This window comes from Mirounga leonina, unplaced genomic scaffold (assembly GCF_011800145.1).
Source record: "Mirounga leonina isolate KUSES-001 unplaced genomic scaffold, KU_Mleo_1.0 Mir_173, whole genome shotgun sequence".
In the NCBI taxonomy this organism is placed as follows: Eukaryota; Metazoa; Chordata; class Mammalia; order Carnivora; family Phocidae; genus Mirounga; species Mirounga leonina.
In genome coordinates this window covers 72,792,976-72,807,575 of record NW_023270447.1, presented here as the reverse complement: position 1 = coordinate 72,807,575, position 14,600 = coordinate 72,792,976, and the positions used below count along the sequence as shown (strand labels likewise).

Below are 14,600 nucleotides of genomic sequence, written 5' to 3'. Positions count from 1 at the left end.
CTCAAATAAATAAATAAAATCTTTAAAAAAAAAAAAAGATTCTCTCTCCACCTTTCCCTTTGCCCCCGCCCCCCATGCACACTCTGTCTTTCTCTCTCAAGAAAGGAAAGGAAAGGAAAGAAGAAAGGGAAGGAATGAAAGAAAGAGAAAGAAAGAAAGAAGAGTCAGTGGTTATTATGTTTATTCAGTGGTCTCACTTTGGTGCCACTTGGCATATCTTTGAAATTAGATTGTTTTGAAAAATCCTTTGCTCTACTGGTGGTCAGGCAGGAAGTAGAATGGTGAATGGTTTTCAACTGTTGAGCTGAGATGTACCAAAGATAATGTATGGTTGGCTGGACTGGCCGCTGTAAGGATCAAAGAGCCCTGCCTGGAAGGGATCCACATAACCAAGTTGAGGCTTCCTCACCAATGAGGAAGGATGGGCATATGCTTAACTTGTATTGTTGACCTCTGGACTAGAGCTCTTTGCTCTTCTCTAGGAAAGATGGAGCCAGGTGAGATGATTATTAAGGATTCAGTTAGTCCAGGGGAACCTGGCTGGCTCAGTCGGAAGAGCATGTGGCTCTTGATCTTGAGGTCATGAGTTCAAGCCCCACACTGGGTGTAGAGATTACTTAAACAAACAAACAGAATTAAAAAAAAAAAAAGATTCAGTTAGTCCAGTTAAGATTCTTGTCTCAACTACTTCCAGAAGACTTAAAAATATGCCTGACAGAATTACAAGGATACTAATGGATGTAAGGGAAGTACCATGTTTTAAAAATGACCTCTCAAGGTTTCTTTTGGTTAGCCCTACTATTCTGTGAGTAACCACTGGGTAAGTAGAAGTCAAATCTCTTAGAACCTAAGTTCCCTTCAGGAAAGTATAAAATATCTAGCAGTTTGAATTTTTGGTTTTTGGTCATGTGAGTCTTTCACTTGAAAAGGAAAAAATGCTATAAAATTATTTACTTTTTATTTGGCCAAAACTCCTTTAGTTGATTATCCATATCAATATTACTTTTTTGCTTGATTATTAATATCCTCCAGCATGTGGAGTCCATACTTGTCTATAACAGTTTGATTTTTCTCCATTTTCTTTGTTTAGGATCTTCCCCGCCCCCCCGCCAAAGATTTTATTTATTTGACAGAGAGAGAGAGAGCACAGCAGGGGGACTGGCAGGCAGAGGCAGAGGGAGAAGCAGGCTTTCTGCTGAGCAGGGAGCCCAATGTGGGACTCAATCCCAGGACCCTGGGATCGTGACCTGAGCCAAAGGCAGACGCTTAACCAACTGAGCCACCCAGGCGCCCCTGTTTAAAATCTTAATATATGAGGGGTTCCTGGCTGGTTCAGACAAAGAGCATGTGACTTCTGATCTCGGGGTCGTGAGTTTGAGCCCCATGTTGGGTGGAAAGATTACTTAAAAAAAATCAAATCAAATCTTAATATACAATGTTAATAGCAAATGTTCTTTTCCTCTGTGAATCTGCTATTCATGGATCTCTTCTTATCTGATTTTTTTGGTCTCATTTCTCTTGCTTTCTCTTACATAGCCTGATAAATAAGCTATAGCAACTTCTGATATTCTAGATGGTTAGTATCAAATATGCTTTTAGTAGGGCTCTTGGCTAAGCACCATACTTTTCTCTTAAATTATTTCAGGTCCTCCTCACTAAGTCTGGGGCAGATACCCCGGCAATCATGCTCACCTTCAGTCTTTTTAAAAAACACACCTGCTTAGGAAGCAGATTGCTTTTTTGTGATTTTATAAGTTATCTTTCCCTTTCTATTCAGAGTAAGAAGAAAGCATTTTCTTTTGAAAGGCAGGTTTTCTTTAGAAAATCCAGTATTCATCCTGGCTTACCAAGGATTCTAGTTTTTACTATATGGACCTTAAAATAACAGGGTCTCTTTGGCTGTATGAGATAAAGATAGCTATGACTTTTTCATGGAATTCACCAGCTTTACCTCTAATGGACCGCTTTTAGGTAGCATCACACAGATTGCCATCTCAGAAGAGAGCATGGAAGAGGCAGGGCTGGAATGGAACTCCGCTCTCACTGCTGCTGTCACCATGGCTACAGAGGAGGGTGTGAAGAAAGACTCAGAGGAAATTTCAGGTACTTTTCTATGAGGCTCAGATATCTTGCAGGGTCTTGTGACCCTTCTCACTGTTATGATTATGGACACAGAAGGTCTCTTAATTACTTTTGCTGGTTTTTCTCATGCATGTTAATAATAATTGTAGCTGCAAACATTTTATTTTCATCCATGCAACAACAGCCATGCACAGTCACATTTTGCATAGGAAGAAATTGAGATTCAAAAAGATGCAGCAGCTTGCCTCAGACCAGCCACACAGCCAATAATGTCAGAGCCGAATTCAGCCGTTTGACTCTGTAGTCAGTGCTTTTCATTCTGTCAAACTGCCCCCAACTTTGGAACGTTTCTTAGATAAACCAGGCTGCAAGATGTTAGAAGGAAAAATTAGGTAGCAGGTGGTGTAGAGGATGGTGACTAATGATGATTCACTTAGAGGGGACCGGGGGGGTTTCACATCATCCTCCATTCATTAATTCACTTGAAAAATATTTATTGCTGCCTATTTTTAGTTGGAACTGTTGCCAACATAGATGAAAAGACAAAGCCTCTGCCCTCAGAGAGCTTATCATCCCACCTATTCAGCTGTTTTATTTTATTTTGTAAGTATAGGACTAGAGGGAGTATAGTTGACCCTTGAACAACGTGACGGTTTGGGGCACCAACCTCCTGTGCAGGGGAAAACCCCTGTGTAACTTGACTCCCCTGCCCCCCCCAACTTAACTATAAGCCTTATCAATAACATAGTCAATTAACATATTTTATATATTATATGTATTATATACTGTATTCTTACAATAAACTAGAGAAAAGAAAATGTTATTAAGAAAATCATAAGAAAAAATTTTTTTAATTTAAAAAATACAGTACATCACTGTACTGTAGTTATTGAAAAAGATCTGTATGTAAGTGGACCCTCACAGTTCACACCATGTTGTACAAGGCTCGCCTGTATATCTTTAATTTAATATCTTTATTATTTAACTTTTAAGATATTAAATACTATTTAATTTTAAATTAAATTATTTAAATAAATAATATCTAATATTTATTTAATATCTTTATTAGAGGAAGATAACCTGCTCCCTATAGCCAGAGCCATGACAAATTGAGGCAATTATCTCAAGTCCCTATGTTGCTCAAGAGGGCAAATAATTGGGTACCAACTCAGGAGGGCAGCTAATATTCCAAAAACTTCTTCCTTTTTCCCAGAAATGGCCCAACAAGAAATCATTTCAAATTGAAATAATTTTGAGTTTAACTTGTAGAGATTTGCCTAAGTATGTGTAGCATCCCTTGTTTATCTTCTGTCTTATCCCTCTTGTGTCAGAGGACACTTTGATGTTCTGGAAAGGAATAGCTGATGTAGGGCTGATGGAAGAGGTTGTCTGCAATATACAGAAGGAAATAGAGGAGCTACTCAGGGGAGTTCAGCAGCGGCTCATTCAGGCTCCCTTCCAGGTCACAGGTAAGTGCACTAATTTTAACAACAGTGGTTATTTTACTGAACACTAACAACTGTAGGCAGATCCTGTTAGTGTCATGAAAACACTGGGGTATAAGTATTATTATCCCCATTTTACAGATTAGGGAACTAAGGCTTATAAAAGTTACGTGTCCATAGTTCATAATAAGGTTTTGAACTCAGGTCTGGTCATGCTTTTCCACAGGTAATTTTTGCCTTTATAAATGGTGCCAGAAAGCAGGCTCTCTCTCTATTACATATAGATAGATAGAGTCTGAAAATTGGAGAAAGTTACCTGGTTTTAGACAAGTCTCATATTCTATCAGTTTAAGGTTTCCAGAACTATTGTGTGCACTTACAGCTGTTTCTGAATACCCATGGGGTACTTGCTGCTGTGCATAATGTAAAAGGATGTTCTAATCATCTGATACAAAAGGGTTGTGATGATGGGTTTCTGGCTAGCTCAGTCGGTGGAGCATGTGACTCTTAATCTTGGGGTCAGAGTTTGAGCTCCACGATGGGGGTAGAGTTTACTTAAAAAAAGAATCATAATAAGCATCTGCCTTCAGCTCAGGTCATGATCCCAGCATCCTGGGATCGAGCCCCACATCAGGCTCCCTGCTTTGCAGGAAGCCTGCTTCTCCCTCCCCGCTGCTTGTATTCCTTCTCTTGCTGTGTCTCTCTGTATCAAATAAATAAATAAAATCTTAAAAAAAAAGACAAGTCATAATAATATCTCATAAGCTTGTGTGTGAGTTCCTAGATTTGTTGTGTCTTATTACCTCTTTATAATTCATACATTATATAAATACCCTTAAACTTTATAGTAGAATCTTTTTTTTATATTCTTGAAGGAAAAAACAGGCAAATAATATAGAAAGCAAGGATGACTCTTTTATTTTTTTTATTATTATTATTATTTTTTTAAAGATTTATTTATTTATTTATTTGACAGAGAGAGAGATAGCGAGAGCAGGAACACAAGCAGGGGGAGTGGGAGAGCGAGAAGCAGGCTTCCTGCCGAGCAGGGAGCCCGATGTGGGACTCGATCCCAGGACCCTGGGATCATGACCTGAGCCGAAGGCAGACGCTTAACGACTGAGCCACCCAGGCGCCCAAGGATGACTCTTTTAGATAGGATGATCAAGGAAGGCCTCCCTAAGGAGGTGGCATTTAAGCAGAGACCTGAATTAAAGAAGCTAGCCATGTGGTGAGCTGGGAGAAGGAACATTTCAGGCGGAAGGAACAAAAATCTTGATGTTGCAATGGGCCTCATAGGTTCAAAGAATTATAGAAGCTCTGAGGCAGCCACAGTGTATTAGGGTATAGGAGAGTGATAGGTGATATAAGGTTGGAGAGGAATAAAGAGAACAGTTTATTTAGTTTTTTTTTTTTTTTTTTTAAGATTTTATTTACTTAGAGAGAGAGAGAAAGCAGGAGCAGGGGGGGAGAGGAAGAAGCAGGCTCCCTGCTGAGCTGGGAGCCTGATGTGGGGCTCGATTCCAGGACCCTGGGACCATGACCTGAGCCGAAGGCAGATACTTAACTGACTGAGCCACCCGAGAAGACAGTTTAGATAAGCTTTGGTTAGAACTTTGGTTTTATTTTAAGGTGATGGTAAGCCATCATAGTGATTTTGAGCAGGGGAGTGAAGTGATAAGGATTTATTTATATTTTTATATTTTTAATATAATTGTGTATTTTTTTATATTTTTAAAAGATCACTTTGGTTGCTATATGGAGAATGGACTGTATGGGGCAAGAAATCAGTTGGGAGGGGTGCCTGGCTAGCTCAGTTGTTGGAGAGTGCAACTCTTGATCTTAGGGTTATGAATTCAAGCCCAACATTGGGCATGGAGCCTATTTAAAAAAAAAAGAAAAGAAATCAGTTGGGAGACTCCTGAAGGAACTACTCCAGACAGATGATGGTGGCATGGATTAGAGTAGATAGTGGTAGACCTGAAAAGAAGTGATCATATTGGGGATATATTTTGAGTGTGGAACAGAACAAGTTTTGCTGATGGATTGGATGTAGGGTAAAAGAGAAAGACAGAAATCCAGGATGACTCATACATTTTTGGCCTGAGCCATGAATGGTGACACCATTTCCTGAGATGAAGATCACTGGGAGAGTTGTAGTTAGTACAGTTGGTAGTTGTTTGTTTGTGCTTTTTTTTAAAGTAGGCTTCATGGCCAGTGTAGGGCTTGAACTCACAACCCTGAGATCAGGAGTCACATACTGGTTTTTTAAAGTTAGTTTTGACTTGGGGCACCTGGCTGGCTCAGTGGGTGGAGCATGTGACTCGTGATTTCAGGGTCATGAGTTCAAGCCCCATGTTAGGCGTAGAGCTTACTTAAAATAAAAAAGAAAGAAAGAAAAAAGTTAGTTTTGACTTGCTAAATGATTATGAGGCCTTCAAATGGAGATGTCACTCAGCTAGATGGAAGTATGAATCTGGCACGCAGAAAAGAGGTGAGGGCTGGAGATCTGTGTCTGGGAGTTCTCAGCATGTACATGTTATTTAAAAGCATGAAACTGGATGAGATGACTGTGGAAGAGAATTGTAGGTGGAGAAGTTGTCTGAGTTAAGGAAATAATGACCACAACTACTGACAATGCTTTCAAGAAGTTTTGTATAAAGAGGAACAGAGGTAACACTATGAATAACATTGCATGCCAGTTCCCATGTTTGACACTTACAATATGCTATTTTTTTAAAGATTTTATTTATTTATTTATTTGAGAGAGAGAGAGAGAGAGACCACATTGGGGGGGGAGGATCAGAGGGAGAAGCAGACTCCCCGCCGAGCAGGGAGCCCGATGCGGAACTCAATCCCGGGACTCCAGGATCATGACCTGAGCCGAAGGCAATCACTTAAGCAACTGAGCCACCTAGACACCCCTAAAATATGCTATTTCTTTTTAATATTTTACTTATTTATTTGAGAGAGAGAGAGCAAGCACAGGGAGGAGGAGAGGGAGAGGGACAAGCAGACTTCACGCCGAGGGCAGAGCCCGATGTGGGGCTCGATCTCACAACCCTGAGATCATGACCTGAGCCGAAATCAAGAGTCAGACGCTTAACCAACTGAGCCACTCAGGTGCCCCTAAAATATGATCTTTCTAATCTTTGTGTCTGTCTTGCCGGGTAAGTATTATTAGGCCCTTTTGTTTCAGATGAGAAAACTGAGGAGTGAAATGACTTATCCAGATTCACACAGATAGGAGGAAACCATAAAACTTAGATTCAAACTTAGCTCTATCTAACACAGTGACCATGTTTTCTAAACCAGAAGTCAGAACTTACAACCAGATGCAAGATTTTTTTTATTTTTATATTTATTTATATGGAAAGATGTATAAAGTTATAACAATTAAAGTTAATTTATGCATGTGATAAATCTTTGCCAAAAATATTTTTTTTTATCTTTGCCAAAATTTTTAAAAATGCAGTTAGAATAGTACCATCATTTCTGGGTTGTTTCATATTTATACACAGTACAACAGAGAGCTAGGGAAACACTTCTGTTTTAACTTGACGGGCATGTCTTTGTTTTAAATAGATGCTGCTGTTCTCAACAATGTAGCACATACATTTGGCCTAATGGACACGGTGAAGAAGGTTTTGGACAACAGAAGGAACCAAGTAGAGCAGGGAGAAGAGCAGTTTCTCTATACTCTGACAGGTGCGTATAACTTGTTTCTTCTTAGGTGATATTATACTAATATCCTTGAGTCTTGCCATTTCTTTGTGGACTTCTGTTGGGACTGGCTTCCTTCCTTCCTTCCTTCCTTCCTCATCATGGTCCTTCTGTATCTTTTGGAGGATTAAGATATCTGCTCAATTTCTCCATTAATCCAGTAATATTAGTGGCAGAAGAGACAAATTGGCCTTTGTTTTTGTTACATTATTGATATTGCATCTTTTTTTTTTTAAGATTTTATTTATTTATTTGACAGAGAGAGAGACAGTGAGAGAGGGAACACAAACAGAGGGAGCCGGCTTCCCACTGAGCAGGGAGCCCAACGCGGGGCTCGATCCCAAGACCCTGGGATCATGATCTGAGCCGAAGGCAGACGCTTAACGACTGAGCCACTCAGGCACCCCTGGATCTTTTGATAACTATTAAGTTATCACCTTCTCCATTATTTGTGGTAATCAGAAATTATGAGCCCATGAATAATTTAACACTTTTTATCAAGTACTTAATTTGCACTGTCTCTGGGATGCCTGGGTGGCTCAGTCGGTTGGGCGTCTGCCTTCGGCTCAGGCTATGATCCCAGTGTCCTGGGATCAAGTCCCGCATCAGGCTCCTTGCTCAGCAGGGAGCCTGCTTCTTCCTCTCCCTCTCCTGCTCCCCCTGCTTGTGCTCTCTCTCTCACTGACAAATAAATAAATAAAATCTTAAAAAAAAATTTTCACTGTCTCCAAACTAGGTTGTAAAAATGTAATGTTGACTAAGACGTCTCACTCTCTACATGGTCTTTAAGGAACTCAAGGGAAAGCAGACATAGAAATAAGTGCAAAAAGTAGTCAGCTTTGTAACTGAGGCGGGTATGGTGGAAGAACAAAGAGAGTTGTCACTTATACCCAGAGAGAATCAAGAAAAGGTTTTGGGTAAAGCAGGTGAAAAATATAAAATAAGTCAGAGGCATGGATTATCAGCTTTGAATGATATAGAATATATCATAGTCATGAAGTCAAAAGGCAAGATTATTTGGTAAGAGAAGAACAATTTATGTTGTCTTAAACTTACTTTTATACCCAGTATATATTTTAAACTCATTTACTGAGTACCCTGAGACCCTTTTCATTTGATCCTCCTAAGAATGTTAGACGCTGGGGTGCCTGGGTGGCTCAGTTGGTTAAACCTCTGCCTTTGGCTCGGGTCGTGGTCCCGGGGTCCTGGGATTGAGCCCTGCATCGGGCTCCCTGCTCGGCGGGAGGCCTGCTTCTCTGTCTCCCTCTGCCTGCCACTCTGCCTACTTGTACTCTTTCTCTCTGTGTCAGATAAATGAGTAAAATATTAAAAAAAAAAAGAGGGCGCCTGGGTGGCTCAGTTGGTTAAGCAACTGCCTTCGGCTCAGGTCATGATCCTAGAGTCCCAGGATTAAGTCCCGCATCCGGCTCCCTGCTCAGCAGGGAGTCTGCTTCTCCCTCTGACCCTCCCCCCTCTCATGTGCTCTCTCTCTCAAATAAATAAATAAAATCCTTAAAAGAAAAAGAAAAGAATGTTAGAGGCTATTATCCCTATTTTTTAGATGAACCAGAGTCACAAAGAGTATAAATGATTTGCCTTGGGGCCACATCCGTACTTGGCAATGAAGCCTGGAATAGAACTTGGCTTTCTTACTCCTAATCCAGTGCTTTCACCTTGAAACTTCACACCATCCAAAAAATGGTTTTTGTTAAGAATGTGGGCTTCTGGTTCTTTGTCCATATTTTTTTTAGATAGGTTTAATCATAGTATACATAAAGTTTTGTTTTCTGCTTTTTTTACTGTGACATATTACTATTTTCCCAAGTTGCTACACAGTGCTTTACTTAGACATTCTTCTAGGGATGACATTTAAATTTTCAAACTTTTCTTTGGTAGCTTATTTTGTTGCAGTGAACTTGTATGAATATAACTTTCCCTTTTTATGTCCTTTTAAACTACTTCCCAGAACTAAGCTTCAAGTTAAATAGTATTGAAAATTGTTTTATAGGGCGCCTGGGTGGCTCAGTTGGTTAAGCAACTGCCTTCGGCTCAGGTCATGATCCTGGAGTCCCTGGATCGAGTCCCGCATCGGGCTCCCTGCTCGGCAGGGAGCCTGCTTCTGCCTCTGGCCCTCCCCCCTCTCATGTGCTCTCTCTCATTCTCTCTCTCTCAAATAAATAAATAAAATCTTTAAAAAAAAAAAAAAAGAAAATTGTTTTATGGATTTTTATGACCTGTTGCCAAATTTCCAAGATTATGTCACCATTTTGAACACACCAACATTGGATGTTATTATTTATAATATTCTCTGATTTAACTTTTTAAAAAATTATAGATGTAATTGTTATCTTCTTCAAAGATTTTATTTATTTATGAGAGAGAGAGAGAGAGTGTGTGCATGAGAGCATGAGCAGGGGGGAGGGGCAAAGGGAGAAACAGATTCCCAGCTGAGCAGGGAGCCTGATGCAGGACTCGATCCCAGGACCCTGAGATCATGACCTGAGCAAAAGGCAGACACTTTTTTTTAAAATTAAGGATTTAATTATTTATTTGACAGAGAGAAACGGTGAGAGAGGGAACACAGCAGGGGGAGTGGGAGGGGGAGAAGCAGGCTCCCCGCTGAGCAGGGAGCCTGACACGGGGCTTGATCCCAGGACGCTGGGCTCATGACCTGAGCCAAAGGCAGATGCTTAATGACTGAGCCACCCAGGCGCCCCTGAAGGCAGACACTTAACTAACTGAGCCACCCAGTCTTGAGGTTTATATTTCTTTGGTTACTACTGGAAATGGAAAAAAATGCAGTATTTTGTAACTTATGAGGCAGTATTTAAAAATTTTTGAATGAAAAAAAAAAATTTTTTTTAATGTGTTCTTGATCCCTACCTACTCCTTTTATTCCAAGCAAGGAATTGATTTGCTCTTGGTGTTCCATAGGAGCAAAGTGCTCTCCAGATGAAACTGATTATTTATTGAATGCTTCTCAGGTTCTAAGCAATAGAAGAAGTTCTGGTGTAGAACCAGACTCACCAGTGGTCACCAGGGTTGGATTGTACATTGGGAGAGGGATAGTGATAGACGTATTGTGGTGGAAAAGCCACCAAGTTGGCCATCAGAAGACTTTTGTTTTGGCCCAAGCTTTGAGACTTTAAGTAAGTCACTTTATCTCTCTGGGTTCCAGTTAAAATGAATGTGTTAGAACTCTAAGACCTCTTTCAGTTCTGTAATTCTTAGGGACTTCCTCTGTAACTTTCTGTAGACTTCTCTGGGTGCTAATGGTAAACTAAGGCCATTTGGTAGACTAAGGTCACTAGCAAGGTGATCCTGCCTTGAAGAACAGTTTGGGAATCACTGTTTTTTGGAGCAGTCACTGTAGCTCCTCTGTAGTCCATGTTAGTTCCAAAGGGATTGTGCAAATATTCCTTATTTTCATCTGTAGATCCAGGGAAGGCATCTATAAGCTGTGTGATCAACTGCAGGCTTCTTTGGTTTGCATTTTGGTGATAGGTGACAAAATGCCACAGGAGCCTCTAGGGTTGAGCTATAGTAGAATCACAGCCTGAAAATGATTCTGAATTGTTGCCCTGCCTATAATCACACAATGAAATGTAATTGCTGGAGGGATTTTAAAAATCATCCAGTTTTGTTTCTTGTTTTGAAAACCAATGAAGCTAGGGGCGCCTGGGTGGCTCAGTCATTGAGCGTCTGCCTTCTGCTCGGGTCGATCGAGCCCTGCATCGGGCTCCCTGCTCGGCGGGAAGCCTGCTTCTCCCTCTCCCACTCCTCCTGCTTGTGTTCCTGCCCTCCCTATCTCTCTGTCAAATAAATAAATACAATCTTAAAAAAAAAAGAAAGGAAACAATGAAGATATATAGTGGCAAAACCAGGACAAGACCTCAGGTTTCCTGACTCCATTCACTGTTCCCAAGAATATACTTCTCTCCACGCAAAGTCTGTCTTTTTTTTCCACAGAGTTGGAACGCCAGTTGGAAGAGCAGAAGAAGCAAGCTCAGGATCACAGGCTGAAATCCCAGACGGTTCAAAATGTGGTACTGATGCCTGTGAGCACTCCTAAGCCTCCAAAAAGGCCCCGACTCCAGCGGCCAGCTTCCACCACAGTCCTGAGCCCTTCTCCTCCGGTCCAGCAGCCTCAGTTCACAGTCATCTCGCCCATCACCATCACCCCAGTGGGCCAGTCATTTTCCATGGGCAATATTCCAGTGGCCACCCTCAGCCAGGGCTCCAGTCCTGTGACTGTTCACACACTGCCTTCTGGCCCTCAGCTCTTCCGCTATGCCACAGTGGTCTCCTCTGCCAAGAGCAGCTCACCAGACACAGTGACCATCCACCCTTCATCTAGCTTGGCACTGCTAAGCTCCACCGCCATGCAGGATGGGAGTACCCTGGGCAACATGACCACCATGGTGAGCCCCGTGGAGCTGGTGGCCATGGAGTCCGGCCTGACCTCAGCAATCCAGGCTGTTGAAAGCACCTCGGAGGATGGGCAGACCATCATTGAGATTGACCCAGCCCCAGACCCAGAGGCTGAGGATACTGAGGGCAAAGCAGTCATTCTGGAGACAGAGCTGAGGACTGAGGAGAAAGTTGTGGCTGAGATGGAAGACCACCAGCATCAAGTCCACAATGTGGAAATTGTGGTCTTAGAGGATTAACTGGGGATGTCGGGGCCAGGAGATACGTTTTGGTTTGGAATTTTAATTATTTGTTTATTTTTATCATTGTCCCACTCATTTCCACATAGGATCCTTTTTTTTTTTAAACAAAATCTCATTGTTGTAACTGAAAATGTTGGGTTCCTCCCACCCCCTTATTGAAAAATGGACAAAAACAAGCTGTCCTTCCAGAAGTTGAGAGTAGGTCACTCAAGGTCCTAATCTTTTTACACCAAGAAAGTTATTTCTTTTAAGGGAGGCATCAAGATAATCAAACCGTGTCCAGAAAGCCCTTTCCAGGCTAGTCTGTCTGTGCACGCATGTGGTTTTATTTTTGTAAAGGTGCATTGACCAAACTCTGGAAGGCAGATCTGCCACTGGAAGGCAACCCACCCACACGTGGAAGCAGAAAGATACTTTATTTTGTATCCTGGAAAGAGCCCTCAGAGGCCGGTGCGAAACTCTGAAAGGAAAGAAAGTTGACCTATGCTTGGAGGGGAAGGTGGCATATACCAGGAGCAGCTTAAAAAGGGAAGTGCTTTGGCCAGGATGGGGCAAGGAAATTATCTTAGCTCCAGAAGTGCAACTGATGCCTCTTGGTATCTCTAAGGGTTATTACCATGGGTGCCATTTTTAGGAGAGGCCAGTAATAAGTGGAAGGGTACATCTCCATGGACCAAGTGGCATCAGGGGCCTAGGGGCCGTGGCTTTGCAGAAATAGAAATCCCTGGTTGTCACAGCTAGGCTTTGTGATTCAAGCTCACCTTCCCTCCCTTCCCCAACTTTGTCAAAGCACTTAACCCTCCTAAACTAGGATCAGTCCATTCATTTGCAAACTATGTGATGTGGTGTAAATTTCTCTGGTTCTTGGACTGTGGCTGTCATGGGGGTGGGGCTCCAAGGCCATCATTTTTATTGCATGACTCCAGGCGCAGGGGAGTTCCTCATCTAGACCAGCTGCCCTTTTTGGTGGGGCCCTTTTTTGGCTTTGGAACCAAAAGCAGCCACTCATTTGGTGCTTCCTCTTGTTCTACCCTCCATCCCTCAATTGTTAATGGCATCTGTCTCCTGGATCCCACGCTCTTCAGCTTTTTGGCTGATTTGGAGAACAGTGACAGGTGCCTGCCTGCCTTCATCCTCTTTTAGATTCATTTATACCATTTATACCACAGATGTTTCTGTGAGATATTAAGCTCATAAAAAAACCTTAGGCTTGGCAGGGAAGACTCAACAGCCCCAGCCTATCCTGAGGCACTCAGTAGATGTCTCCTCCTGAGCGAGCTGGACTCCCTGGGAAAGAAGCATTGTCTGCAACATTATATTATAGGAAATGTACCAGGAATGTCAATAATAATATCTTGGGGTTTTTTGGTTTTGTTTTGTTTGTTGTTTAATGTTGTTTGTATATTTAGAGCTGGGCCATTTTCCGTGCTGTGATTCCTGCTCTTTGACCATCTTCAGTGTTTGGGGCAAGAGTGGATCCTGGTTTTTATTTCTTTGATTGCATTGTTTACTGCACTAGGACAAATATAGGGAAACTGCAGACAATTTAAAGGAAAATGAGGTCAAAAAAGATAGCACACACCTTAGGAGTGGGAGGTTTTTTGTTTTTTGTTTTTTAATTAAAAGCAAAACTTTGACCTATAGTTCCCCCCCCCCCCGCCTTTTTTTTAGAGAAGGCACCCACCTGAAGCCATGTTTCTTCCAACAGATGTTGGAAACCCTGTTGTCAAGCAAGTGAAAACCGTTCTGCCATCCCTCAGATGGCTTTAATAGCTAGAGAAGCCCTCTAACTTGGGAGGGTCAATCTTAAAAGCCTTAAGGGTGAAATTTCTGAACCCCATATAGTTGTGGCTTTCAGCTCTAAAATTGTCTGGGGTTTTACTTTTCTCTTCAAAATGTTTAATAGATGTAGCAATCAGCTTAGAACAAACCTTTGGCCCTTTAGTGAGGGAACTGGCTTTTATTGTTGCCTCTTTAGGTTTTCTGATGGTACATAAACAAAAACAGAATTTCTATCTAAGCCTAAAACTGCTACTCGAACCCAGGAAGGCACATGCCATGTGCCTGTCTTGGTTTTTAGGGATACTTTTCGCTTTCCCAGAGATGGGCGGTCCAATTCAGGACAAAGGAGGTGCTCCGGAGAACACCACACACTAGCTCAGGTTCCTTTCTTTCCTCCTTCAGCTGTCTGTAGTGTTTTAAAGCAGTGTGAGCATCATGCTTCCAAGGTCAAGAGATCTCCTCCTCCTGAAGACAGAACCTGTTTACTTTCACTATCTGAATATTCTGGCTTGTGGAAATACATGAGCTGTGTTGTTTTCCTGGTCTTCCAATAGCCTGTCATTACTGCTCACTGCTGTGCTACCCATTGTTGAGTGGGGGTGTCCTCAGAGCCCTGGTCTAAATGATCTCAGACAGTGGGAGAAATATAAATATGCAAGCCGTTGGTATGTGCACAAGCAGTTGCAGTGAATCACTCCTCAGGCTGACCTGGCAGGAGCCATCTATCTTTCTGTTCACTCATCAAATAAACATTTATAAGTACCATCTACGTGCCAGGCTTTGTGCTGGGCACTAGCAGTACGGAGATGAAGACAGAGTTCCTGCACTCAAGGACTTCATACTTCAGAAGTTGTCTGGAGTTAAGAACTATATTTCAATATAATTGTTTTCTTTT

General features: G+C 41.9%; 1 protein-coding gene across 8 annotated transcripts in view; it reads left to right on the top strand.

Annotated features, from left to right (window-relative positions):
- The window catches only part of GMEB1 (glucocorticoid modulatory element binding protein 1), a 33,928-nt gene extending 19,328 nt beyond the window's left edge, over positions 1 to 14,600 (top strand). For 7 of the 8 annotated variants that reach the window (XM_035019304.1, XM_035019307.1, XM_035019302.1 and 4 more), the window contains 4 exons: positions 1,972 to 2,103; positions 3,414 to 3,551; positions 7,113 to 7,235; positions 11,220 to 13,566. In XM_035019304.1, the coding sequence (XP_034875195.1) occupies positions 1,972 to 2,103; positions 3,414 to 3,551; positions 7,113 to 7,235; positions 11,220 to 11,920 (1,094 nt within the window). In that variant the 3' untranslated portion in view covers positions 11,921 to 13,566. Of the gene's footprint in view, positions 1 to 1,971; positions 2,104 to 3,413; positions 3,552 to 7,112; positions 7,236 to 11,219 lie in introns of all 8 variants that reach the window. The other variant, XM_035019300.1, reaches the window with a different exon arrangement.